General features: G+C 38.3%; 1 protein-coding gene across 2 annotated transcripts; it reads left to right on the forward strand.

Moving 5' to 3' along the window:
- Positions 1–26975, forward strand: smad10a (SMAD family member 10a). 2 transcript variants are annotated; one of them, XM_030063239.1, is made up of 13 exons: positions 1–284; positions 1874–1949; positions 7085–7325; positions 13113–13287; positions 13473–13496; positions 14041–14253; positions 16397–16663; positions 18256–18357; positions 19320–19373; positions 19618–19801; positions 20989–21157; positions 22031–22169; positions 22878–26975. In XM_030063239.1, the coding sequence occupies exons 1-13, from the start codon at positions 281–283 to the stop codon at positions 23087–23089; spliced, it is 1860 nt and encodes a 619-aa protein (XP_029919099.1). In that variant the 5' UTR covers positions 1–280; the 3' UTR covers positions 23090–26975. The 2 variants fall into 2 exon arrangements, with proteins under 2 accessions (XP_029919099.1, XP_029919100.1); XM_030063240.1 differs by having other exon boundaries at positions 1–120; positions 22878–23089.
- The last annotated feature ends 680 nt before the right edge of the window (positions 26976–27655 follow it).

Below are 27655 nucleotides of genomic sequence, written 5' to 3' on the forward strand. Positions count from 1 at the left end.
AAGCAAGCTAGGCAGGATGCACGAGGAGACAGTACGGCTGATAGGCTGATACAAGGAGAAAACGACTAAGGAATACCAAGCTAGCTCAGTACGTTATACTGAGAAATACATACTAGCACGGTGAGGAATACACAGGAATCACCGTCTCTGTACGCCATATAGATAGAGAAATACATAGCTACTTCAGTACAACACAGAGGGGAATACACAGAAATTGCGGCGCACAACACATAGTGGAACAGTCGGTTTTGTGCTCCGGTCATCCTCTCTACTCCGGCTGATGTGTGAGTATAAACAGTTTCTCCCATCCTGCGGTTTGTCTGTAGCTCTCGACAGCGCTCCAACTAGACCAAATACCCGAGGGGAGGAGGAGGAAGTCTGACTCCTGTCCAGACAGCCGAAATAGTTGCTTAGTAAAACGTTCCTTCTACAGATGGTAGCTTGCTGCCTGTTAATGTTGCTCGTTATACTGAATGGACTGGCTGGCTGACTCTGTATGCTGCGGATGCTTTTTGGTCTCTGTGACTACACTTCCCATGAAATATTTATCTCTGTCCATGCAACTTCAAGCCGCCAGGTGAATTAGTCCGCGATGAATTCTAGTTTGTCACTGTGATGCTAAACGTTGTCAGTATTATGTGATTGTTTAGCCCCTGGGTTTCTTGAACATGTTTAGACAGCAGACTTAGTGACGCATGATAACCAAAAACGGAAAGACAGTAAAGTGAATGTAAGGCCCGAAAACTGCTGTTTGACTTGCGGCAACACGATTAAACGGAATGGTAACGGTGCAATCTGCCCTCTGCTTCCTGAGGAGCCTTCATCCCATTCATCGCTTTTGTTAAAATAGAGGTGCCTGGGTGTCATATTGGTTTTGTAAGGTTGGGGCCTGTATGTGAACAGTAGCTTTAAGAGGGGACGTGGATGGCGAGGAGGAGAGGTAGCAACAGTTACCCCTTGCTATCAGCACATCTGCCAGCTTGTTAACTTCTAAAGTCTCTAATAACTGGATATGGAACTGGCTGCCATAGCTTTAATTTAAATGTTTTGTCAACTGTGACCTACCATTTAGTTTCAGTTTGGTTAAAAAATGACCTGATGCTTACCTGGTGGTAAGGATGCCTACCCTGTTGTGTGCGCGCCCACATGTCAATTGTCATTACTTAGCTAATGTTGTAGAATTCCTAATTTGCAATTTTGAGAGATGCTGCCACAATAGCAAGCGTGTCAGGAGGTGAAAGGACCCCATGGGCTGCCAGGGGGTCCTCAGTTTAATTTCACAGTAATTTAATTCACTAGAAATTGTCAGTATGTAGAAAATGTTTGAGGGATCATTTTAACATTTTCTTCTTCCTGGTTTAATCTCGTCATGATTTGTCAGTGTTCAAATATGACATAAAATAAGTTCAACCAATTGAAACCTGCACAAATTCACTTGAATTTTTTCCAAAACATGGGGGAAGAGGCTGTTAACAAAAAATGCAAATTCACAAAAAATGACAGGGCCATTAAAAAAAATACAAATAAATTACCAGGAAAAACAAACATTTTCCAAATAAATAAACTGTTTGTATAATTATTAAAATTATATAGTTAAAGCGTAGATCAGTGATGGCTGGATGGATGTCAGATTTTTCACAAGCATGTAATACTGAATACAAACCTAAATATCTCTTGATATAAGGTTCTGCTTAGGGAATCACTTCAAATGGGCATCTGTAGCCTATTGAAAGTCATCAAGGGGGTCCTGAACATGAAAAAGTTTGAAAACCCCTGAGTTGCGGTATAGCTTATTAAATGTGTTCACTGTTGTATATACACATTTACAAGACTTCCATTAATCCCTGTATTTCCTTTCTCTCTACCTCGACAGGGACTGATTCAGAGCTGGGCCATCATGATGCCAATGAACTATCTGGCCATTCATTGACTGACCAACTTAATACCAGGTAAGCAAGACAAAAAAACAAGCAGCCAGCACAGTGTTTTTGTCTCTCGTAGTCTGTGATGCATACCCTTATGCTACCATTACTACCTGTTGTGTAGCCTAGTGAGCAGGGAGAATGTCTTTCAACCAAGCACCTGTTTCATCAGGTAGCTGTCCTGCTGAGTAAGTCACTGAATCCCTAGTTGTGATGTACTGTTCTATAGCTGACCACGCCATCTCAAGGTTCCTGTACATTTTGATACTTTTATATATTCCTGAAAGAACCACAGCATTGCAGAAACAAGACATAATTGCCTTTTATAAATACAAAGCAAGTCAAACAAGAGTAAAAGTGTTTGTACTCTTAACTCAAGGCTTCATAAGGTGTATATTATGTGCGTCTGGACAACATGTGCATATCAACATTAGAGAAAATGCTTGCACACCAGCAGAAGTCCACAAAGAGGCTCCTACAGGATGTCAGGAAATCATCATCATACAGAAAATCATTGAGGGTTAAAATAGATAAAGGTAATTTATAAGTACCAATACATACACATCGCTGTGTAGACCTATATGGTCATACAGGGTGTCCACAAAATCTCTTTACAATTTAAAAAATCTATTACAAAAGCAATTGATGAGATATATTAATCAGATTTGTTCTATGTACTCAGTGGTTATCAAAGTTTTTAATAACACCTGACATCAACGACCCTAAGCAAAAGATCACTGATGCCATTGCCACCATTGATGAGGCTCTGCTGCAGTGAACATGGCAAGAAATCGAGTACCATCTTGATGTGCTTCGTGCAACTAATGGTGTCCATATAGAGGTGGATTAAATGAGGCAAAAAAAACTTCAATATATACTCCTCATTTTGTAATAATTTCCACAGATTTGTCTATTTATTTGCTTTTTAATAAATTTGTTAAACTGTAAAGAGACTTTATGGACACCCTGTATATCTAGACCAATATAGTAAGATCCACAAGACTGGTAAGCACAGCTCCAAGGCACTTAGGAAACAAAAATTAAAAAGCATGATTCAGTTGGTGAACTTCAAATTGGCCAATCTGGAAAAACGGTCTTTGATCATAGATCTGGGCTTCCCAAGCCCCACATAACTTTAAATCTTAACCACCTCGCCTAACACTAGTTGTTTCCAGTTGGGAAATATATGTAAGAACCATGGCCAGTGATAGTCGGCTGGAAAACTTTGAATGTTGACCAATGGCGAGGAAATAAATAGAAAGGAGAGGCTAGCAGTCTTTGTAATGTTGTGAAGACGAGTTATACAGATGTACATATTTGCAGACTTCCTCAATTAATCTTTTCTTGATTTGTTTTGTGGTTCACTCAACTGGCTGGTGAAGATGGAGCAGATAAGGAAGCAGCCAGAAATGTATAGAAGTTCTTACATTTCTGGATAGATGCATCTCAGATTACAGAGTAACTTACAGTGCAGGGTATGATACGATAGTGTATGCGTTTATGCTGTACCCTACACTGTAGATTCAATGGAGAAGCATAAATTGGTATACAAAGAAACACTATCTGGTTGCTCCTCCTACTGCTGCAGTCACGATGGTTAGCAGCTTTAGATAGTTAACTGCCAGCTGTTAGCTTCTAACCTCGCTGACACAGGATTACATGATCCGTGGCTGGAAGCTGGAATGTCCATATACAGTTCATACATACATATTTCTTTGCAAATCCTCTCAAGCTCGGTCAGGTTGGATGGAGACCGTTGGGGGACAGCAATTTTCAAGTCTCTCCAGAGATGTTGGGTAGGGTTCAAGTAAGGGCTCTGGCTGGGCCTCTCCAAGACATTACAGAGTTGTCCCTAAGCCACTCCTGTGTTGTCTTGGCTGTGTGCTTAAGGTCATTGTCATGTTGGAAAGTGAACCTTCGGCCCAGTCTGAGGTCCTGAGTGCTGTGGAACAGGTTTTCATTGAGGATATCTCTGTACTTTGCTCAATTCAGTTTTCCCTCAACCCTGTCCAGTCTCCCAGTCCCTGCTGCTGAAAAACAGCCCACAGCCTGATGCTGCCACCACCATGCTTCACTGTTGGGATGGTACTGGGCAGGTGATGAGCAGTGCCTAGTTTCCTCCACACATAATGTTTGGAATTGAGGCCAAACAGTTCAATCTTGGTTTCATCAGACCAGAGAATCTTGTTTCTCACAGTCTGAGAGTCTTTCAGGTACTTTTTTGCAAACTCCAAGCGGGCTTTCTTGTGTTTTGCACTGAGGAGAGGCTTCCGTCAAGCCACTCTTCCAAAAAAGCCCAGATCGGTGCAGGGCTGCAGTGATGGTTGTCCTTCTGGAACTTTGTCTCATCTCCACACAGGATCTCTGGAGCTCTGTCAGTGTGACCGTTGGGTTCTTGGTAACCTTTCGTACTAAGACCCTTCTCCCACAACTGCTGAGTTTGGCCAGGCAACCAGCTCTTGGAAGAGTCCTGATTGTGCCAAACTTTTTCCATTTGCGAATTATGGTGCAGCAGAAATTTTTTTGTAGCCTTCCTCAGATCTGTGCCTTGCATCAATCCTGTCTCTGAACTCTGCAGGCAGTTCTTCTGACCTCATGGCTTGGTTTGTGCTCTGATATGCATCGTCAGCTGTGAGGCCTTCTATAGAGAGGAGTGTGCCTTTCCAAATCATATCCAAATCAATTTCATTTACCACAGTTGGACTCTAGTCGAGGCGTAGAAACATCTCAGCAATGATCAAGAGAAATGGGAGGCACCTGAGCTAAATTTCAAGTGTTGTTGCAAAGGGTCTGAATACTTATGTCAATGTGATATTTGAGTTTTTCCTTTTTGCAAAAATTTCTAAAATTCTGTTTGCATTTGGTCATTATGGGATACTGAGTGTAGATTAACAAGAGAAAAAATGAATTTAAATGATTGGCGCAACATAACAAAAGTGAAAAAAGTAAAGGGGGTCTGAATACTTTCTGAATGCACTGTAAGTAATAGGCCTCGTAAGCATTATACACACAGAATAGAGCTATGTTCTTTATGTATGAGAGATTACAATGTTATGTGGAATTTACCAGTGGAAATAGTGTACTTTGGAATATTTATCTTATAAAAGGTGTGCCTTGAGGCTAAAAAGAGAACCACAGATATGATCTAATCATTCAGTTTGATGTCGCATAGTCCACTGGTTCTAAACCTAGGGCCCGGGGACCGCCAGGGGGTCCCCAGAAAATACAAATACAGATGATTTAATGCATGGTTGTATGCAGATAAATACCAAAATGTAAAATGTCCAGATTATGTACAAAAGCATCACATCAGTCACTTCCTGTTCTCTGTATTTGGATCCATTATATATTTTTATCAGTCATATGAGGGCAGAATTTCTCTCACTTTAAATGCTGGCATTTTGTTCGTTGGTGGCTGGTAGAAATAGCTTGTTGAAGCCAAGCTACCACTAAATCACATTGGCCTTTACATGCTAGAAATGTATGTGGCTTTGATAAAGACATAACTGCTAGTGAAAGGCTTGTGGAAGATGAGGTAAATGTAATGCCAGAGATAGGTGATAGGTAGGTGGTTTTTAGTTAATTCTGGCACATGCTTACAAAAAAACAAAAATGCGGCACCTCGGTGGCTCACCAGATAAGAGCGTGTACCACTTGTTGGCTGAGTTCTGATTACTGTGTTCTGGGTTCGGGTCTGACCTCAGGACATTTGCTGCATGTCATCCCATCTCTCTCCCCTCCCATTCCTGTCTCTCTTCACTCTGACTGTCAAATAAAGCCGAAATGCCAAAAAAAATTATAATAAATAAATAATAAATAAAATAAATAACAACTCTGCAGTGTGCCCAAGCTTTCTAGCCAAACGAATCACATTCACACACCAGACCCCACTCCATCACCTTCTTTGATTGCTCTAAAGCAGGGGTATTCAGTTAAAGTTTTTCTTTAAGAAAGAAAAAATAATTAAGCAGTCATTCTCACAAATAAATAGTATTAAGTAGTTAATAAAACTACCAAAATTAGTTTCCACTAAAAATAGAAATGAAAATGAAGTACATCTCACTTCAGTCCTCATCTGAACGAGACTGTCTTTATCCTGAGCATTTATCAGTAATCTGCCAATAACATAAAGGGTTCTATCTTGCATGCAGTACCAAGCTGCTAGATTCCAACTGACACAGTTGTCATTTTCCTGTTCAACACACTGGTTCTGTAAATAGTAAATAGAAAAGTGCCCATCCATGTGCCCATGGAGGTGTTGCTCTTAAAATGGGGTGTGGTTAGCTGAAAGCAATTGTGCAATTGACCAACAAAAACCAGGTCTGAATTAATGATTGTGGCTACTATAATGCAGTAGCCACAACAAACCTCAACATTATACAGCTGAGAACTGTTTTGTAGTCCAGGCAGAAACATTAATGGGTCCGGACCTGGACTGGAGTCTGCTAATTGGTGACGCCTGCTCTGTAGTATCACGTGTGATTGGGTTGCCTTTGTCTTTGTGGTTCCTTTATTGGAACTAGTGTAGTTGATCTTTGTCACAACTGTTTCTAGCTTCCCTTGGTTACTTTTGCCTCTTAAATCTTCGTGCACCCACTGGTAAATAAAATAACAACAATGTTGATGATTGTTATCCCAGATACCTAGTCACATTGGTGAACTGAAGTCAATTGAGTGGAGCATGATGTTTCTGTAGATATTATACTAAGGTATCATTAGCAATTTGACATAGACGTACATATTTTTAAAGATGAAATATCTTGCAATTTAATTGCATAATTTAAAAAAAAAAAAATGTAGACATCCCAATTGCATTTCAGTTAGTTCACTCAACCAAACATTAAAATGTTTAGTTTTACTAATATCTGTACTTTCAGCCTAGCACACTTACAGTTAGATCCATAAGTACTTTGACAGTGACACATTTTATATTTTTGCCCTTGTACACCACCACAGTGGATTTGAAATGGAGTAATCAAAATTCCTAAATGGTTAATGCCGTATTTTTGTTCAACCTCTTAAATTAAAGCTGAAAGTCTGCACTCAGTCACGTCTTGATTACTCTGTTTCAGATCTGCTGTGGTGGTGTACAAGGGCAAAATTATGAATACTTAAGGACCTAACTGTATGTTGGCCTTCCTCTTCTGTCCTGTGTTGGCCAGCATCATGTCGGTTAACCCTCCAAGCAGCAACGATGCCTGCCTCAGCATTGTCCACAGCCTGATGTGCCACCGGCAGGGTGGAGAGAATGAGGGCTTTGCTAAGAGGGCCATTGAAAGCCTGGTGAAGAAACTGAAGGAGAAAAAGGATGAGCTAGACTCACTCATCACAGCCATTACCACCAATGGTGTCCATCCTAGCAAGTGTGTCACCATTCAGAGGACACTGGATGGACGACTACAGGTCAGTAAGATGATGAAAAACTGTTTACTTGTATTTTGCTGCTAGCATGACACACAATTACTGTATTTGTCTACTATTCATTTCAACTTACTGTTATAGACTCACTTTTAAGTCTACTTTCATGCTTGTACCATATCATAAACTGTGATGGACAATTCTCTTTTGAATTTTTTAATTTTTTTAAGTAGCTGTGTCATTCATGCTTTACAGTTTTCATGGTTATTTGTTCATTTATGTAGTGTAATTTGTGATTTATATCTTACAAGACTTGCAAAAGCTTCCTTCAATAACAAGGTCAGTAATGCAAATTTTAGTTCTTATTTTGTTGGTAATGTATGGTCCACTTGTGGTGGTGCTCTACAGCAGAATGTTACCCTTTGAAACACTGAAAATAATAATGTTGAATTATCAGGTGCCAGTAACCATTCTCAATGGGCTTTGCTGATTGGCTGATTATTGCTAAGTAGCAGAAAGTGGTGGCCAGTTAGAGCCTTTTTTTGTAGTTGGAGACTAATAGGAAAACAGTGCACTTCCCATAATACCAATTCTTAAAGAGAAAGACTTTTAGCCATTTTTGATTGCCAAGAGTAAACCTGGAACTACTCTTAATCTGGAACTTGCCAGAACTCCTGAAGTTTGGGGGATACCTTTTCTTTCCTTTTCCACTGCATGGACTACTGTTTGGCTGTGCACTGCAGGGCTCAACAGTAATGGTTGCCAGGTTGCCATTGGCAACCATTCTGAGAAAAAAATCAGTTGTTTGCCTGTGGTTGCCATCAGTGGCAACCACTTTTAACATATAAAAACAGGGACAGCAAACAGTAAAGTGTGCGCCCCAAAATAAATACATTTTTAATATTTGTTGCATTAGTGATATTTAACCTCTTATCGTCCCAATGGGCAACCCGTGGGCCCAGCCGACTTAATGCCTTTCAGAGGATGTAGAGGGCTCAGCTTTAAAACTAGACTGAAAACACTGGTATCACATGGCCTCTTCCCTATTGCCCATGCCCACCTTATACTAATCCCATGCAGTTTGGGACGCAAAACATGCAGTTATTTGCATGCAGTACAAATGTGTTAGTTCAGCCTATTCTCAGATGGTGTACTGCGGCCTAAACAGTCTTGGAGTTGCACAAAGTGGGTTTGACTGGAAAGCTGAGGCTCTTTTGGAATCAGTTAGCCACATATGATTTGTGGGTGTCAATGTTAACAGACTAGCCATTTCATTGTAGTCAGACCCTTTTTTGAAACCTGACATCACTGTATAAAATGACCTATTGTGACCTCTAGGATAATCACAGCCTCATGAAACTTTATAACCACAAATTAGAAATAGAGATCATTCAGAGAATGTATGGTTATCCAGGTATTTTGACAATAAAAGGGAGTTTCTGAGCAATTTCCAGAACAGATTGCCCATCATCCAGTCAACAAAAAATGCAGTTCTTACAGAAATCTCCAAATTGCAAAACTTTTGACACCAAATCACAGCATGATTTTTTTCTGTGGTGTTCCTAAAGGTCTTGCTGTCCTAATGTGGTATTTGGAGGAATTCTTGACCATTTTTATTAAATTTTATTAGATTTTGCACCAAATCTAACCCTAACCCTAACCCTAATGAATGTTATCAACCCAAAAAATTCTGCAACAACTTATGACATATAATTGAACATCTTAACAGCTGTCATATGCACCCATCACAATATTCCACCCCTTATACACTGAATACACTAAAAAAAATTAAATGTAATTAGGGGCCTAACCAAAACACTATCTTTATTACAGATTTATGCTGTAATAACTTGACACACAGTACTGAGCTGTATCTCCAATTGATCATTAGGTTCCCAGCTTTCAGGTGATGTTTACCACTTCTGTGGTATCTACTGCTGACCTTTTATTACTCCCTAAAGATCCCCTGTCTCCTCACTTAAATGGGTCTGACAAACGGACGGATGAATAAGGGTTAAATGTTGCTGTTACAGTCGGAACCGGAATCATCCTGGATGCTAACTGCTGTAAAACTTCACAGAAGAAGAAGAGCAACCAGAACCAGAATTGGTGTGTTTACTTGCGTGCACACAGGCATCTGTTTTAGAGGCAATGGCAAGGCAAATTAAGTTTTTTGACTGTGGGATGAAAAGTTTGACTGAACCATCAACATCAGAAACAAGTTTGTTTAAATTTGTGCAGATTTGTTCAACTGAGAAAGAACTTGATGAGCCTGAACAAAAAAAAAAAAAAAAATTGTGAAGTCTTGGGAGGCAAATAGGGCCCTATAAAATCCGTTTTATTTTTTCCCAAATTCCGTTTTTTCTGTTTTAATTTTTGGAAATTCCGTTTTTTCTGTTTTAATTTTTGGAAATTCCATTTTTTTCCGTTTAAATTTTTGGGAATTCCGTTTTTTCCGTTTTAATTTTTGGGAATTCCATTTTTTACCTTTTACTCTTATTTTACTACCAAAAAAGAGTGTGTTTTTAATGTTAATGACTAAAATGCACACAAATGGAATAGAAATTACCTTAAATTAATTGAGGTAACAAATAAACAACACTTTATTTATATATTTAACAATTACGTTATAGCAATAAAAGGTGAAAATGATATGTTATTAGTGATTGAACAATATGTTAAATTATTATTTGTTTTAAAAATGTAAATTACTTATCAAACAGACCTAACAGTTCAGCTACCAGTGAATGAGCAGTAGCATGCATGTGATAACATAGATTTAAAAATAAGCCGAAGTGATACTGCTTCTCTGAATAGACAAGCTAAGGCAGTGTGCTGCTGTTAGCCAGTGAAAATAGAGCGGATTAGCAACTCTTCGCTTTGTTACACAATCCATGTCAGTGCGCTGCTGTAGCCTGGAAATTTTCTTTGCCTTTTGGACTCGTACGGTGCCGGTGCAGTTGTTGTAATGTTTTTTCCTTGGTAGTGCAGGTGCAGGTGAAACGACTGGAGGGGTTGTGACACCCAGATTTGCTTCCCTCCATGTAATTTTCCCCAGACATACGTTCATATTCCACGCAAAGCATTTCATTCAAATTATGTCAAATTCCGCGATATTCCGTGTTAAAAATAGATTACGTTTTATTTGGCTAATTCCGCGATTCCGTGATCGCGGAAATTATAGGGCCCTAGGCGAAGATTCCCGGCATCTTTTTGCCAGATGGAAAATTATACTGCAAAGCGTGTGCAACATACACCTTGATAAGTGACACATCAAGTTCACTAGTTCAGGTTAGTACATCTTCAGAACCATGGGGCTAGACATGCACTGGAGCTTGAAGAAACATGAGTGGGCAGGTCAGTGTCATAATGAGGTGGAGGCTGCAAGACCTGGGACACCCATTAATGGGCCGATGAACACTGCCAATCGCAAGATTAATGCTGCCAAATGGGAGATCCTTATAAAACTTTGATTATGTTCTGAGAAATGAGGAAGCCTTACATAGTCTGCTGGATCTTCAAATAAAGAACTTATCTGATTTGGTGCGACTTAGAAGCTGCAGGACGGATCCACACAGGTTAAATAGCTGGGTCTGCCCATGTTAGACTCAACATGTCAGAACTGATGAAGCTGTGTGGATGAGAAGAGGAATGTCTATAAGAATCTACAAACAAGACCAGTTGCCCTCGATTCATCTCTCCTTGGATGACTATGACCTGGATGTCAAAGAACGTTCATAGACCAGAGAAACACTATGACACGTCCTCAGAAGTTTTCATACAGACAGTTTTTCCAGGTTGAGGTGCTCAGTGCATTATGTAATATTAACCCAAAGAAATCCATTGGAGCAGATCTTTTACAAAGGACTTCTCTTTTGTCATTTGTTCTGATGCACTGTTGAATCAGTTTAAATTTCTTCTGAATGGTTTGATTGGAAGAATATGCTTGCTTTGTGTAGTATCTCTGTTTTTGTTTGTTTTTTGTGTAGGTTTGTTTTTTGTTAAGGGTTCCAGCCCATGGGGCTGAAACCCTGTGGTTTTGTGCTTTTTTATTATTACGTTTTCAAACCTGTAGGGCTGAAACCCTATTGTTTTTGTGCTGGTTTATTATTATTAGGGGTTCAAGCCCTTGGGGCTGAAACCCTATTGTTTTTGTGCTAGTTATTATTATATAGTAGTAGTAGTAATAGTAGCAGTAGTAGTAGTAGTAGTAGTAGCATTAGTGGCAAGCTGGAGGAGTGCACACTCATGTTGTTGCCAGTTTTTATTATTATTATGTGCTTGCCTTGAAAAGGCAGTGTATCCTATTCTCTTGCATACTTCAGGGCCTGCTGCAAAGCAGACACATACTACTATTCTGTATACTTATTTTTGTGCTATGTTTAGTGCTTCATCCACGCACAAAATATGAAAAATGTGTGTCATGTTGAAGTGGTGGAGAAGTGGTGTGTCAATTTTCAAATCGATCCAACTTACCAATTTATCTTAATAAAAAATTAAATTTGGCCCATCCGCAATAATTGTGGGGGATGCAGTTAAAAAAGAGAACCACTAGATGGCAGCACCATACTGGGTTACACTGAGCTCCACAGCAGCCAGTGTTCTAAAAGTGAGGGGGGTGGAATGTTCAGGGGTAAGACTTTTGTTTTCGTTCATTCATTAATTCATTCATTCATTTGTATTTATTCTTTTTCCCCTCCCCGTTTTTACACATTACAAATTTGGGGTAATTTTGTGCTTATTTTCTTGTACTTTATTATTCAGTATGTAAACAAATCGTATTCTCTTGCATACATATTATTTTTTTTATTATTATTTGCAATGCAAAGAGCACAGAGTTTTTATTTTTATATTTTACATATTACTCATCAAAATGTTAAGCGTCTTCTCTTCTATCCAGCCAAAGTGTGAAGGAAACTAACACCTACTTTGAATGTTATGGCCGTCAGAAGCCAGCAGCGTCATGTTCAAAACAAGTTTTGCCTGTTAAACAGATCTCTCTGAAGCAGGGTTCTCTTGTGTATTTAATGTTTTTTGTTAGGTACAGATACATATATATTTACATATTTCATAAATATTCTGATGGTATATATCATAACATTTAGAGCTTCAGCTAATTTGCGATATTTGTCCCTAGATGGGCCCCAAGAAAGGCCATTTTAATTTCTGAAGGGTCTCTTTGAGATACAGTTTTCTGTCATGATATCAGGTGCCATATTTTTCTGCCAGAATTACTTGGCTATGCAATAAAGACACATAAATGACATGTATGCAAAAAACCATGTACAGGCTACACCATTTTCTACACAGGCACTAGCATTTAGTTAAAAAAAAAAAAAAACTTCTACGCAAACACAGTTTTTGGTAGCAGGCTGATGGTAACGTGGCCAAAAAAAAGGTAATAATATGAAAGGCAAAATGTACACATCATTCTTGTATCTCTGTCATTTCAGTATATCATAACAGCCAGTGGTGCATACATGAGTTTGCATATGGCTCTTTATCATCATATTGTGAGTGAAGATATAAAACACACACATATCATACAGTCTATTGACTGAAAAATTACTCACTACTGATGATGATTTGGAAGCACGTGTGATCAGTCTAAGAAAGGTGCATTGCCATTTTTTTAAAATTATTTAGTTTAGCAGTTAATTTTTTTTAAGTGGATATTTCCTATAAGCATTAGTTGGTAAGTGGGAGTATGTGTTTAAACAATGCAGAAACAATTAACAATAAATAATGAAAGATAATAAAGGTTGCAAATTGTACATCATGGACAGTGTCCATAAAGAAGGCAACTCTAATAATGCTATGGTCTCTCTTTAGGTCGCAGGAAGGAAAGGTTTTCCCCATGTTATATATGCCCGGCTATGGCGCTGGCCTGACCTCCACAAAAATGAACTCAAGCATGTCAAGTTCTGCCAGTATGCCTTTGACCTGAAGTATGACAATGTGTGTGTCAATCCCTACCATTACGAGAGGGTGGTTTCACCGGGCATCGGTATGTCTGCCTCAAAGCTCAACACATCATTAGAACTGCATTTTTAACTCAATAGCTCAAACAATGCAACAATCATTTAAACAGCTTTATGGATCTACTCCTGCTTGTTACTGATACTTCATACGCTGTGGGATTACTCATTACCTCTCTTTGCCTCACCCTTGTTGTCTTTTTCTGTCTTGCAGTGGGTCTCAGCCTGCAGAATACAGGTGAGTTCAGCTCTATAGCATCACATTAGACATGTACCGATTGGTGATCGGACTGCATATCAGCAATTAAAGGGATGATCCAGCAATATTAAAAACAAAATAGAAAAGTGCAGTTTCTGGGGAAAATGCGTGGGCAAGCTTGAAGACGCTGAAAACAATTATCAATTAAAAAAAAAAGTTGTAAAAGCTCTGAGAAGGTTGAAAAGTTGAAAAATTCTAAGCTGAACAGTTTAAAATTTGAATGAAGTTTCTAGCTCAAAGTATGACAGAGTAACAAATCGTTGAATATTGCTGAATTTTGGAGCAGCTGTCCCATTCTTTCCTATGGGGAAAAAGGTGTAAATAAAGCTTAATAATTCAAAAAGTTTTAAAGTTTTCAAAAAGTTGAATACAAGCAAACATCACACAAAGAAGCTGAATTTTTTCAAGTTTGAATGAAATTTTTAGCACTAAGTATGTGGAAGTAGTTATGTTGTATGTGTATGGCTCTAATGATTCCTTCATTCACATCTATCCATGGCAATTTCTGCTTGACTCTTGGCAGCCCCCGCAGGCAGACTTATTAAAGAGGAATACATCCATGAGTGTAGTCAGATGGACCTCCCACCGGGGATATCTTCATCTGATCACCAGGGGGCCCTGAAGCTGCCACCTCCTGAACACTATGGCCAGCCCTTGCCACCCCTGCAACTGCCCTCTGAACCCCACAGACCCCCATCCGTCACCCGATACCCTAACCTGCCCATCTCACCTACAGGTCAGAGCACATGCATCATTTGCATTCTGCCAGTTGTTTTGTATGTTTGGTGTGAGCTGCATTTTTAGACCACTGCTTTTGGTCTGTTATGTCTTCAGCATCAGGCTGTTAGGTTATGTTTGGGTATGAAATATTAGACATCTGTTATTATACATTTTTATGCATTTTTATTATTTTGCCTTCATAAGCTATATCTTCTGTTTTTTTGTTTGTTTTTGCTTGAGTCAACAATGGTCTTACTTTCATTCAGACATGGGTAAGCAAATTCAAACATGGCTGCTAGTATGAGCATGTCAATAGAAATGGACCAAAACAAGGAGAAGAAAAAAATGAATTGGATAGATTTCTTGCTACTGAAGACATTGTGGGTTTCTTCACTCACTCTTTTGGTCATATACGTTTTGCTCAGCAAACTAGCTTTGCTTTGCATGACAAGAAAAGACATAATGCTATGTGCGATTGGGAGGGCATTTCAGGAGAGTGCTCCAACTTCACTTCTATATTGAGGCCACGTTAGCTTTGGCATCATTCTTCAAAAGCAGAAATGAAAAGTAGCAACTTTGTGATTTTTTTTTTTTTTTTTTTACGATTTCTTGTGTCAGGGGTATTGACTTTGATTTTGTTGACTGAGAGGTTAGTCACAATACAATTTTTTGCCTTTTTAAATTTATCTCTTAATTGTGACACTGGCACTTGATAGTCAGTAATATCAACAATACATTGATTCTTGGGAATTTGGATAAAACAGGTTTTAATTTTGAAAAACAAAAAGTGAGTTAAATTACAAATTCTGAAGGTATATCATTATAGGCCAAGGTCTTGGCTGTTCAGCAATGTACCGGTGCAACCGCCTCATTTTGCATTTTTTTTCATAAAATAGGCATTTTTCCAGTTATTAGGCTACTTTGTTTTTGTCAACACCATCACCGTAATGTTTTTTTTTATTTGAAAAACATATTTTTGTATTAAAAGAGACTATTACTTCAATAACTCAACAGCACCAAAGAGACATATTGTAAGCATATTCATTTAAAACCAATATAACTGCCTCTGACGGTGGTGACATTAATCTGACGGTGGTGACAGTGGCCTCATTACAACATACAATTCCAAAATTTATACCACTCAGGTCAATGACTTCTTGCTTAACAACTTTATTTAACTATTTGGTACAAAAAATACGAATCCTGAGCACTGTTATAAGCATTTTTCAGACTTCAGTCATCACCGTCACACAGAAAACCTGACGGTGGTGACGTCTGACGGTGGTGACAAAAACCTGCTCTTTCACATAATAAGCATGATTGTTCACATTAGCCATCTTGTTTCCCTCCTGTTGCTACCTACATCAGACCTCTTCTTAAAAAGTATACATTTATTCCATAATCTAATCTAATATTTTTTATACAAAAGTGACGGTGTTGACATGTTATGGTTGTGACAGTAGCAGTGTCCAAAAATATGAAGAGATTTAAGAGAAAACAGCAAACTTCCAGGAGCCTGAGTGGTCTTGAAGCATGCAGTAGAGCTGAAGGTTTGAAAAGGGCTCCTCAGGAATGTAATTGACCTTGCAGTTTTTTTATTATTATTTTTATATCTGACGGTGGTGACGAATATGTGGGACACATTTTGAGCAACCACAAAATAATAGTAAATATTGTTCAAAACCCATCGTTTGTAGTTTTTAATACATATTATGATGTACTCTTTCATGTGGTAAATACATTATTCAATGAAATTATTACTTTTTGTGGATTTAATCAAGTTGAAATGATTATCTCCTATCCGAGGACAACTGGTTTTGTAGGGAATGGGCCAACATATAATCATTAAATTAATACAAATTAAAAATAAACCTATAAAAGAACCTTACAAATGTGCAAAGGACCCCCTGATTATGCCCTTGATTCTTTTTATTCATTAAAATGTTGTAAATTTCCAACAGAGATTGCATTTTTCTTAGTGGGACATGATTTATCCAAATTCACAAGAATTAGTGAATAGTAACTAATGGCTCACTAGAGACTACCTGGGATGTTAATTAAATTTTTCAAAATGGGTGGACTATCCCTTTCAGTGATCCAGTTACCTGTTCCTTCTGATTATCACTGCTGAAGTTTTTTTGCTTTCTCTGGCCTTTCAGTGTCCAGCTCCAGTTCCATGCTATCTATGCAAGGTGGGCATGGTGAAAGTCTACTACAGATTGCATCTCCTCAGACTCAGGTCATGACCCCTGTAACCCCAACACCACGCCCTTCCACACCAACCCATGGGCCACATCAGCAGCAGGCTGCCAAACAGCCCTCGCTGCCACCCCAACCTCAGCCACCATCACTTCCTCCTCAGCCCCAAGGACAGAATGGATATAGCAACAGCAAACACACCCAGAGCCAGCAGGCCACCTTTCAGAGTGAGTACATGCTGTACATACTATACATACAAATGAGCGTTTTGGTTTACCTGCCAAAGACTGGTAAAGTAGAGTAAAGTTTTGGCCAAGGTTAATTTTTACTGGCTGAAAAATAATATATAGGCTATATTTGTCATACAAAATGTGTCACCTTACATGTTTTCAGTGCTATTGCATTTTTAGGGGGCATGTGGATGTTTTTACCATTCAAAACTAATTTCCTTTATTTTTGCACAATCTGACCAGCTAGACCACCTATTTAGCTGGTCTAACTATTAACTAGTGACCATTCAGTGGTCACTTTATTAGGTACAATGTAATGCAGTTCATTGCAACAGCTCTGCCATAGATTCTACCTTTCTAGAAAGTTTAGAATGTTCAGTTTTTTGTTGCCATTGTGGAGAATGTGTAAATTCAATTCTATGTTTATTATTCAAGTTGTAGTTTGCAGAGGTCTTGTACTGGACTACATTACACTGAGAGGTGTTTCTAGCTTTTTGTCCTCCCTATTTTATATACATGAGGGGGACAGAATATTAGAAACAGCTCTCAATAAAATGCACTCCAGTCCAACAGCAGCACTAACTATTAACTCAATGCCAAACACAGAAGTGAATGAACACAAGAAAAGCTGAGCATTATAGGTAGCAGAGAAGGAAACTTTATGGCAGAACAGCTGTATTGGATTGTATTAGATTGCACCGGCGGACCCAATAAAGTGGCCACTTAACCTCTTTTTTGTTATTTTGGCATCTGATCTTTGTCCTTTGTTGCTGCCAACTTGGCAGTGGTACTGCACAAGTTTCAATCATAGAGCACTAAAGAAATGAGGTTCATTATAATTGGGGTCATATAAATTAACTAATGTGACCCTGTTCAGATCACAGTTAATTAAAAGAAATCAGCCATTCTTGTCTTTTTCTTCTGTTATTAGCTTAAACCTTAAATATTGACAAGTATAGGTACTCCCCTCTGTTATGTTGAGGAGCTTACGATTGCATGTCCATCTTCGCTGGATGCAAACTGTAAAGGATGTCAGTATTTGACTTGGCAACATGATTAGTTGTTAGCCTAATAACAGCTGTTATGGTGCATTTTGTTATGGATTTATCATATTCCAGGGGTTTCTGTTCAATTTTTTAAAATAGATTAGTTACATTTAGCAGCATATTTATAAATAACTAGCACAGCTGATTCAGGTGGTAAGGCCTTATTGCGTAGTTGACTAATTATGGTGTGCTATCCCAAGAATTGAGCAAGTATGTGAAAGTAGTTTGAAAACCCCTGTCATACTACATTGTCACAGTAATCTGTATTCACAGTACAGTACAATACAATACAATTTAATTATATTGTATTGTATTGTATTGAGAGAGAGAGAGAGAGATTAGAATATATAATAATTACAACAATCTGTAAAAATATTGTCATTTTGTTTTGGTCAGTACTGAACAACATTGTGTCTCTTTGTATGCTTCTGCCACTGTGTGCAGGAGTAATGCAAGCGCTATATAGAGAAAATGAAAACATTGTACTTTGAGGTGTTGATTTTTTTTACATGTGCCATCATTCTTTACTTTTCTGAAATTTAGCAACTTGGACAGGCAGCAGCACAGCCTCCTACACTCCAATGGGACCCCAGCAGAATGGGCGTGGCCATCAACAACCTCCCCTCCATCATCCAAACCACTTCTGTAAGATATGCTTCAAAACTTGTGTCTGTCATAGAGCTGACACTGGCCTCAGTATTTGCTGCATTTTTCATCATCCAAAGAAAACAAAGTGCTTTGTTTATAATTTTATTGTTTGCCACTTGGTTGGTTTATGCAGTAAAATGCTTTTTGGCAGAAAACATCAATTTTTTTCAGCATAAATGAAACATCTCACTCCCATCTCGTGTTACCTGTCAAAATGAATGTTTCAACCTATCACACATGAGTAAAAACACAGTTAAGGCAACATTCTTTCTTATTTATTTATTTATTTTACCATTCCACCACTTTAAGAACTCTTACGCAGCGTATAGTGCTGTAAATAAATGATACTTGAATCACCCCTAAACAACATGACTGACCTTGTAGATAATACTGTAAATTGATCAATTTAACCTCAGTATGTTGAAGGGACACTTACAATATTTTACACACAAGCCAAAAGTGAACATGATTTTGCATAACTGTGTTTGTTTTGAACAGCTGATTTCCTGCTTAAAGAATTAAAGCTTAAAGAAATACAACATATGAAGCAGTGTACCTCCAGAAAATGTTTTTCTTTTGGACAGTTGTAATTTTACCCAAATTGCTCTTTAACTTTGGAGTAATTTACTTTCATTAGTTTAATAAATCAGAGTTTATGATAAAGTTGATTGTATTTCTAGGTGATCTACAAATTATTTATCAGGTGCCATTGTTTTACTATTACTTTTCTTTCAGAATCACACATTTCAATAGTTCTACCTGTTTTCAAGTACAATAAATTGTGTTATAAATTTAATTTGTGGAATATCTGGCAGTGTGGGCAGCTAATTTTGGATGTTAACTGCCTTTAGCCTTATTTAAAAGAGTCTTCATACTGAGAAGAAGAATATTCTTATTAAGTGTTGCTTTAATGTTTTTCTACTTTATTTTTGACTGATCTCTTTCTCTTTGCTTTTCAGGGTCTCAACATCATGGTTCAGCCTCTTTCCTTCCTCCTGTATCCAATCATCCTGGTTAGGAAGGATTATGTTGTCACACTTTATCATAACTGTACTACTTATATCAATGCAGAAATGCTTACAAGCTACAAGATTATGGCAGACTTCAGTTCCTCATAGTGCTGGGCCTTGTTCCTAATATGTGGATAACGGAATTAGCTGGATAAATAGCACATGGACAATTACATCAGATGCAGTTCTGGTAAATTATATTATTACTTACATACACTGTCCCTCACTCAGTTTATTTTCATTGCAGGGCCAGAGTTTTGGTGCTCTATCTCCTACTTTGAGATGGATGTTCAAGTTGGAGAGATGTTTAAGGTGCCATCCAGCTGCCCTGTAGTGACAGTGGATGGTTACGTTGACCCCTCGGGGGGGGATCGTTTTTGCCTGGGGCAGCTAAGTAACGTCCATCGCACAGACGCCAGTGAAAGAGCCAGGTCTGAGGACATACAAGTTTCAATCATTCAGTCATCTCTGCTCTTTGTCTTGATTTGAACTTTAAGGACCATACCCATACCAGTTTTTCATGTTTAGCGTAGTATCTACAAAATGTATATACTTAACATTTCTGCTGATCTTTTCCCAAAGCATGCAGCCTGATATCATTTTTCCTTCCTTTTATCCAGCCATTGGATTCCATTCATTTATGATATGAAAATGAACTTTCAGAGACTTCAAACTTTCTTCACACCAGTATTCCATCACTAATAAAGTCATCCAGATTAGTTTTTGTAAAAGCAGCAGCACTGTTGTGTTTTTTATGACTTGAAACTGGGTGGAGTGAAATGGACCCTCTGCCGGAAAATAGTCCCTGGGAAACCATTTGCTTTCCACAGCCAGTTATCAGTTCTGTAGTTTATGAATGTTGATGACTTTTCTAACCTGCAGAAGCCAAACATTATAAGGTGACTGTTTCAACCCAAAATTCAAATTTGAAAATACAGAGATTTTGATTATATGTTGTGAAATCTTTAATACCTCTGCATGCTTTGTAAAATGGCTTGTTGCAATGTCAAATGTGGATACATTTAAAAGCACTGATATGGTACGTTTTAAGTTTACTTTTGCATTTGTTTTTTTTTTGTTTTGTTTTGTTTTTTTTGTTTTTTTATATATTTATCATTTACAATTAGGCATGTCATTGATGCCTCTTGAATGCATGGATACATTGGCAAAATTTTCCAATGATAATTAATATATATTGAAAATCATATAATGTCAAAATTCAATTAAAAGCCACAGCACAGGATTTTCAAGCAAGTGTTCTGTTTTTAACATCAGTTACTGATATGAAAAATAATGTTGACAATCAAAATCTTTTTTTTTCCAGTGGTGCCCTTTTCCAGTGATTGTAAAAACAAAGCATGCAAAACTACGCAGAGATGCAAAGCACTTAAAAACATCAGAAAACCAAAAACATTCAAAGATTTTTTTAGAATCTGTACTATCAGTGAAGAAAAAAAATGTAGCTGCTGAAACATAATCTATTGTATAAGCTTATTTGTGTTAACCTTAAATTAATTTCTGATATCATGAAAAGCAATGCAGAGTTGTGCACATTGTACTGGCAAGTCAGTTCATTGTTCCGCCCCTCTTTGTCCTGCTGGTTTTCTGCCCATTCCAGGTTACACATAGGGAAAGGTGTGCAGCTGGAGTGTCGTGGTGAGGGAGATGTTTGGATGCGCTGTATGAGCGACCATGCTGTGTTCGTACAGAGCTACTACCTTGACAGAGAAGCAGGCCGAGCACCGGGTGATGCTGTGCACAAGATCTACCCCGGAGCTTACATAAAGGTCTGAATTCAGGTCGCAAACATAGATATAGACAAGAATAATATACACATGTATACATGCTACAAGTGGAGGTCACCCTGCTTGTATTTGCTTTAATTTTTAGCTGCCTTGATTTTATTAATGCAAATGGACTTTTTATATTTTACAGCTTTCTCACTTTGGTTATATCGTAAGAACTTTGTAGCATTTGTTTTGAAAAGTGCTGTGCTAATAAAGGTTTATTATCATACCTTTATTAGTAGTATAGTAATTGTGCAGACACGCCTGTAATGCCTTTACAATGTATTCATAATTACTCACTGTGCACTAAGTTATTTGCAGTTAAGCGTTAATAGTTAATCCTGTCCATGTAATAACTTGATGTTTAATATGGTATTGATTCCCTACCATTAATATAGCAGTTTTCTGTTAATTTTTCTGTTAATGTACTGTTATTTTGTTGTATTACATTACTCTGAACATAGAAACTGCCAGATTGTAAAACATCAATATGATAACATGAAAGGATAATAGACAATTTGAAATCAACCTTCCTTTTACTGTAATAAACCTAAATAATGTAATAATTGCATAAAAAGGAAAGACGTTGTTGGGCTGGGCAAACACAGCTATTATATTGACATTAATGAAGGTTGTGTTGCATTTAGATCTAACAGAGCCAGAGCCCTGCTGCTGTGCATGCTGGCTCACTGGAAAGACTCACATGGAACAGAATCTTAATTGTCATTAGTAACACCTGTCCTCACACTGGTATTTAAGTACATTTTTATCTTAAAATTGGTATTACACTGTCAACGTGTATATTGACAAAGAATAAATAGTGCTGTAGTAGTGTAATGTAGTTGTGTTTTGATGTGGTTGTGTGTTGGTTAGGTGTTTGACCTGAGGCAGTGCCACAGGCAGATGCAGCAGCAGGCAGCCACAGCTCAGGCAGCAGCAGCAGCACAAGCAGCCGCCGTCGCAGGAAGCATCCCTGGTCCAGGCAGTGTTGGAGGCATCGCACCTGCAGTTAGTAAGTGCCTGTGATATTGACAATATTTGACATTAACAGTCCATATTTGGAGTTCTTTATTTCAGTTTTGGTAGCTTAAATGAAGGTGATATTTGACATTTCAATTTGACATGCTAAATGCACTGGTGTAGTATGGTAAAGTGATGAAGCCTGCTGAATACAGCCTGGCTGAAAATTACAAAAACAGCAGCGAAAAAGTGTTTAATTAATGACAAAAATCACGCATAATTAGTCCAAATGAAAGAAGTAGTTTTTAAAGGGGTAGTTCACCCATTTTGAAAAAGCTAATATTATATAAATTCCTCCCTAGCTGTTATGTAGGACAAAAGTGGTGCCGTCTTCCTCCTATTGTTACTGAGTGCTGGATACTGGCTGGATGCTCCAAATGCTAACTGTTAGCCTCCTGCCATTGAAGTGCATCAAGTGCACCCCCACATGCCCACTCAAAATGAGAACTTGGTCAATGTATAGATGGATCTTATCTAAATTGATCTTTTTTGCTGCACTTAAGAGACGTGCAACACATCGTGTTCACTGTGATGCCAGGGACTTGTGTGCTTCGAAAACAATATAATTTATCAGTAATGGTGTGTATAAACAGGACCTTTACACTTTAAATGAATGGACTGCCTTGTCAATTTTCTTGTTAGCACAGTTAGGGGCACAACATTTTGCCATTTCCAATTTGGCTCTGTTGACTATTGACAGGTCTGTCTGCTGCAGCGGGAATTGGTGTGGATGACCTTCGGCGGCTATGCATCCTGCGGCTGAGCTTTGTAAAGGGCTGGGGGCCTGACTATCCACGGCAGAGCATCAAACACACCCCTTGCTGGGTAGAAGTCCATTTGCACCGAGCTCTGCAGCTTCTGGATGAGGTGTTGCACACTATGCCCTTGGCAGACCCAGGGCCTGTTAACTGAGGAGAGAGATAATACTAAAATTCCATAATGAATTATGTGAACTTGCACAAACAGACCCCCATTCAAACACACCTTTGGAATATTTTTGCTACAGGCCAAATACACTCTCATTAATACAGAAAAAATATGAATCAAAAGGACACAAAACACACAGTACACATACATCCCGTGATACATTCTGCTTTTAACAATCAGTGCACGCAGCCTAAGCACTCATTCTGTCTCACACGCAAACATGCAAAGAAGCACATATACACACACACACCCTTGGTAACCAAAATATGTTTGTTGGCATGCAGACATAAAACTACTGATGTCTTTTTTTCCTCTTTCTTTATTCTCTCCAATCTAAACATGAACACAAAGGGAGCTGGACCTCTGAAGTTCAAGATTTTGATTTTATGTGTACTGAACAATTCTGTCTTTGTGCCCATCTATTCTCTTAAAACAAAGACTGTATGCACTGTAGAAATCCAGGGAAGTGTTTCAGAAATCCAGTTCCCTCATATATGCACTTTGGTATTCTATAACAAACAAAGACAGGCCCTGTGCTCATTATTCATGAAATATTCACAGACACTTAAAAAACAAGCAGAGACACAGAGGTGACTGAACTCATATTATAGAGGGGCGAATAAAAAACAAAACAAAACAACAAAAAAACTTTACTGAAGTAACTCATGAAATGAGATCTGGTAAAGCGACTTGGCAAATGCAGGCTTTCCAGACCTCTGAAACATGCTTTTAGTGAATTCACACTAAAAAACAACAACATTAAAAGTTTTCACTTTTGAAGAACATAACAGATGAATCCATATAGATTCAGGAAGCCAATATTTTGTCATTTCTGTGCTTGTATTGTGCTCTTCAGTGTATGGATCTAAACTAAAGCTAGTTATCATTGTCAGCTGGTTAGCCCCTCTTATACTGCTAAACCATCCTCAAGTTAATTTATTTTCTTACCAAAAGACAAAAAAGCCAAAAACATTAAGCTTTAAAGTAGTGTTGTTGGTATTTGTGATTAAACAGTGCTACCATGTATGTAACCAAACTGTTTGCCATAGGGTGGAATTCACCAAAGCCAGAATACCTCATGATAACAGTGAAAACTCACGGTTTTATGTCTTTCTGCCTAAACCTCAGACACTTAACATTTTCTCCTCTTTTAAGATTGTCACAGACAGTCTGACATTAAGCTATGGTGGGACCCGTAGATTTGATCATGACTGCAATGCTGTAGTTATTTAGGCTAGTTTTAAAATTATCAGTATTGTGTGTTGACAGGACTAGATTAAGGGATAGGTCACCCATTTTGAAAAAATTGATACTATTTCATTTCCCCTCTAGCTGTTCTGTAGGACAGTAGTGGTGCTATCTTCTTCTCATTGTTACTGAGTGCTGGATACTGGCTGGATGCTCCACATGCTAACTGTTAGCTACCTATACCACTGATGTGGACTTCCCCCTCACTAACATTCTTTAAACTACCCACCTAAATCCACTCAAATTATTAAATAAATTAAATTTGGGTTTGATGATGTGTAGCAGAATTTCTATAGCTTGGCACAAACACGCACACACGCCCGCACACACAGACACACACACACACTCACACACACACAAATCAATGGTAGAACTATGTCACTGTGAGTTCTAAGCTCTCTGTGCCAGTCCTCAATTGTGGTGGCTGGCAGGTACCTGAAAAGTACATGGAACATGTCTGATAAAGGAGAGAGGAAGAAAAGAAGAAGCTAGCTACAACAATAAACTTGCCAGCTATCTTTTAGTATACCGGAGGAAGGTGTTATTTTCCTCCAATATGTGTTCAATGACAAAACCAAACAACAGCAAACTTATTTCAAACTCATTGAAATATTATCAAATTTATAGAAATGGGTGAACTATCCCTTTAAATAATATGTATCACATTGGAACATTAGTTATTTGCTACTAACAGTATTATAGCATCATGGACATTTGAACTATAATAGATTTGAAGTAACTGCTAGTGGCCAGAAAACCACCATGAGCCAATCCAGGGACAGAAACATGAGCGCTTGTATTGTCAGGCAAAATGTCAAACTGCATTCTGTACATATGATACTAGTGCCTTTCTGTTCTCTTAGTCAGGCTTTTTAGAACATCTCTTAGGGTGTATTCACACCTCGCATATTTTGAGCACTTGCTTCAAACTCTGATCTGTGTCCTACTTTAGTCAGGTTTGTTTGACCAGGTGAGAACAACACCATTCTAACTCAGGTTGCACCAAATAACCATATCCAGATACTTAAAAAGACCAATCCCAGTCATCTTCCAATAGAAATGTTTTGGTCTTTGGTAAGAACCATAAAGAAAAATTTATTTTGTTTCATATTACTGGTTATTGTCTGTCAATGATTTAGCCTCTGGGGACAACGGCCAATTTTTCAGGGCTGGTGATTTGGTGCCGCCAAGTTCAACTGGCATTGCTCTCAACTGGTCAAACAAACTAAAGTCAGAACACTCCAATCCGTCCACTGATCAGTCTTCTGTACTCGCTTATTCCTAATCAGAGTCGCACAGGCTGGAACCTATCCTAGCATGCACTGGGCAGAAGGCAGGGTTGCACCCTGGACATTTTGCCAGTCCATTACAGGGCAAAGAGAAACAAACACCCTGACACCTAAGAACAATTTAGAGTCTCTAATTCAGCAAACCTGCATGTCTTTGGACTGTGGGAGGACACCGGTGCACCTGGGAAGAAAATGCAAGCTCCACATAGAAAGAACCAGGGCCAGGATGTGAACCAAGGGCCTTCTTGTTGTGAGGTGACGTGCAAACAACGGAGCCCCCATGTTGCCCTAGTTCAAGTATAAACTGCCCCAAAAATGCTTGTTGTGAATACAGCCTTACCTCATAGTGACAGATTTACTATAGAACTGCTATCTCTTTGCATACGCTAGACTTGAGTAACTAAATGCATATATTCAATGTTTGAAAGGTGAAATGTTTTGACATATCAGAGCTGTGTTATACTTGGAATCATATAATTTCTTTGACTAGACCCAATGTGAATGAATGCACCAATGATTTTTCCTTAGAAGGAAGCCAGGGTTTATGGGGTTGAGAGGCCTAACTGCAGTCTCAGCCACGAGCAAAGGAATATGAGGAAGCCTTCAAGCATTTGTCATCTGATTGAACTGCTTTACAAGCATCAGCCACATGCATATTTGTGATTTGTGCCTTTAGTTGTCAACTATCAAAGTAGATGCACCAAACTAGATTGTAAAGCAAACTTAGTCCTTAAATGTAGACGTTTCTATCACATTTCACATAGAGTTGTTTTTCACTTTCACTGAGTATGTTTGCTCGGAAGAAACTGGAAGATGAACCACACACCTAGTTAACTAGTGAACTGTCTTCTAGCAATATTATATTAGTCATACTATCAGGTTGGATTTAGATGGACAATATGTGGTTCCCTCAGGTATCTGTATAGCCCCATTTTAGAATTCACTGTATTAAATGCATCAAACTGGTCCCTTCGGATAAAAATAACTTAAAGCATTCATGTCACCTGATTGGTGTTGTTTATTGCCTTGCTATTCTATGAGCAACTATGTTAAATATTAATGAACCAAATTTATGTCAGATTTATCTATTTTCCTTCTCCCACACTGAGGGGAGTAATGAAATGTTAAACTACGTTCACTCAGTTGGTGAGCTCATTTGTTATCAAATGTTCCTCCTATTTTGCCCCATTACATAACTTTTGCTCACATTGAATCACTTCTATGTGTCCATGATGTTTTTGCAATTAGTTCCTGTGCTTTGCTACTCTTTACATCACTATTTGTAAATGCGCTAAAAATGTTGAAAAAAATAAACCAAAGTCTATATAACTTCATCATTTTAAAAGTTTTTCAACTTGTAGTTTTATATCAACATTTCTGAATGTGTGAAAGGTTATATGAAGGTTTATTGGCAGAGTACTGGGGTTAATTTTTTTTTTTTTTTTTTTTTTTAACTTTTATTTTAAACTAAAATCACTGTCCACTTTCCAAGTTTAAGTTGTACTAGGCAGCTTCACACATTGGTAGCTTCGTTAGCTAACATTTGCGTCAACATTTTTAACCTTAATACCCAAAATATCATGTGACATTTGACGTGTTGCAGGTCAAGCTGTTGTCTATACATGTACTTACTGTACCAGACATGGAGTCACCATTAAGCATATTAGGTGAACACAGTAAACTTTTTGTACAAGAGGTGATTGATAAGTTTGTGGCCTAAGTTGGTGGTCAGTCTTAGAAAATCAAACAAATTTATTTTTCAGCATAGTCCACACACACACACACACACACATACTTAGACCTGTGGTCATGAAGTAGATCCCTTCTTTGTAGAGGCCATTGTCTTGGGCCCCCAGGAAGTGGTCCGCAGCATTTATGTTGTCATCATCTGACGAAAAAAGACAACCACTGGCCATTTCTGGATCATGGCCTTGGCCACTGTGGACATGTGAGTCAGAGCCTTGTCCTGGTGGAAGTGCACCCTCTTGTCAGCTTTCCACACACTGAGTCTTCC

This window comes from Myripristis murdjan, chromosome 11, assembly GCF_902150065.1.
Source record: "Myripristis murdjan chromosome 11, fMyrMur1.1, whole genome shotgun sequence".
Classification (NCBI taxonomy): Eukaryota; Metazoa; Chordata; class Actinopteri; order Holocentriformes; family Holocentridae; genus Myripristis; species Myripristis murdjan.

Coding starts and splice junctions, on each gene's coding strand:
- smad10a (XM_030063239.1), top strand. Junction 1,950..7,084: donor ACTGACCAACTTAATACCAG/GTAAGCAAGACA, acceptor TGTGTTGGCCAG/CATCATGTCGGTTAACCCTC. Junction 21,158..22,030: donor ACCCCGGAGCTTACATAAAG/GTCTGAATTCAG, acceptor TGTGTTGGTTAG/GTGTTTGACCTGAGGCAGTG.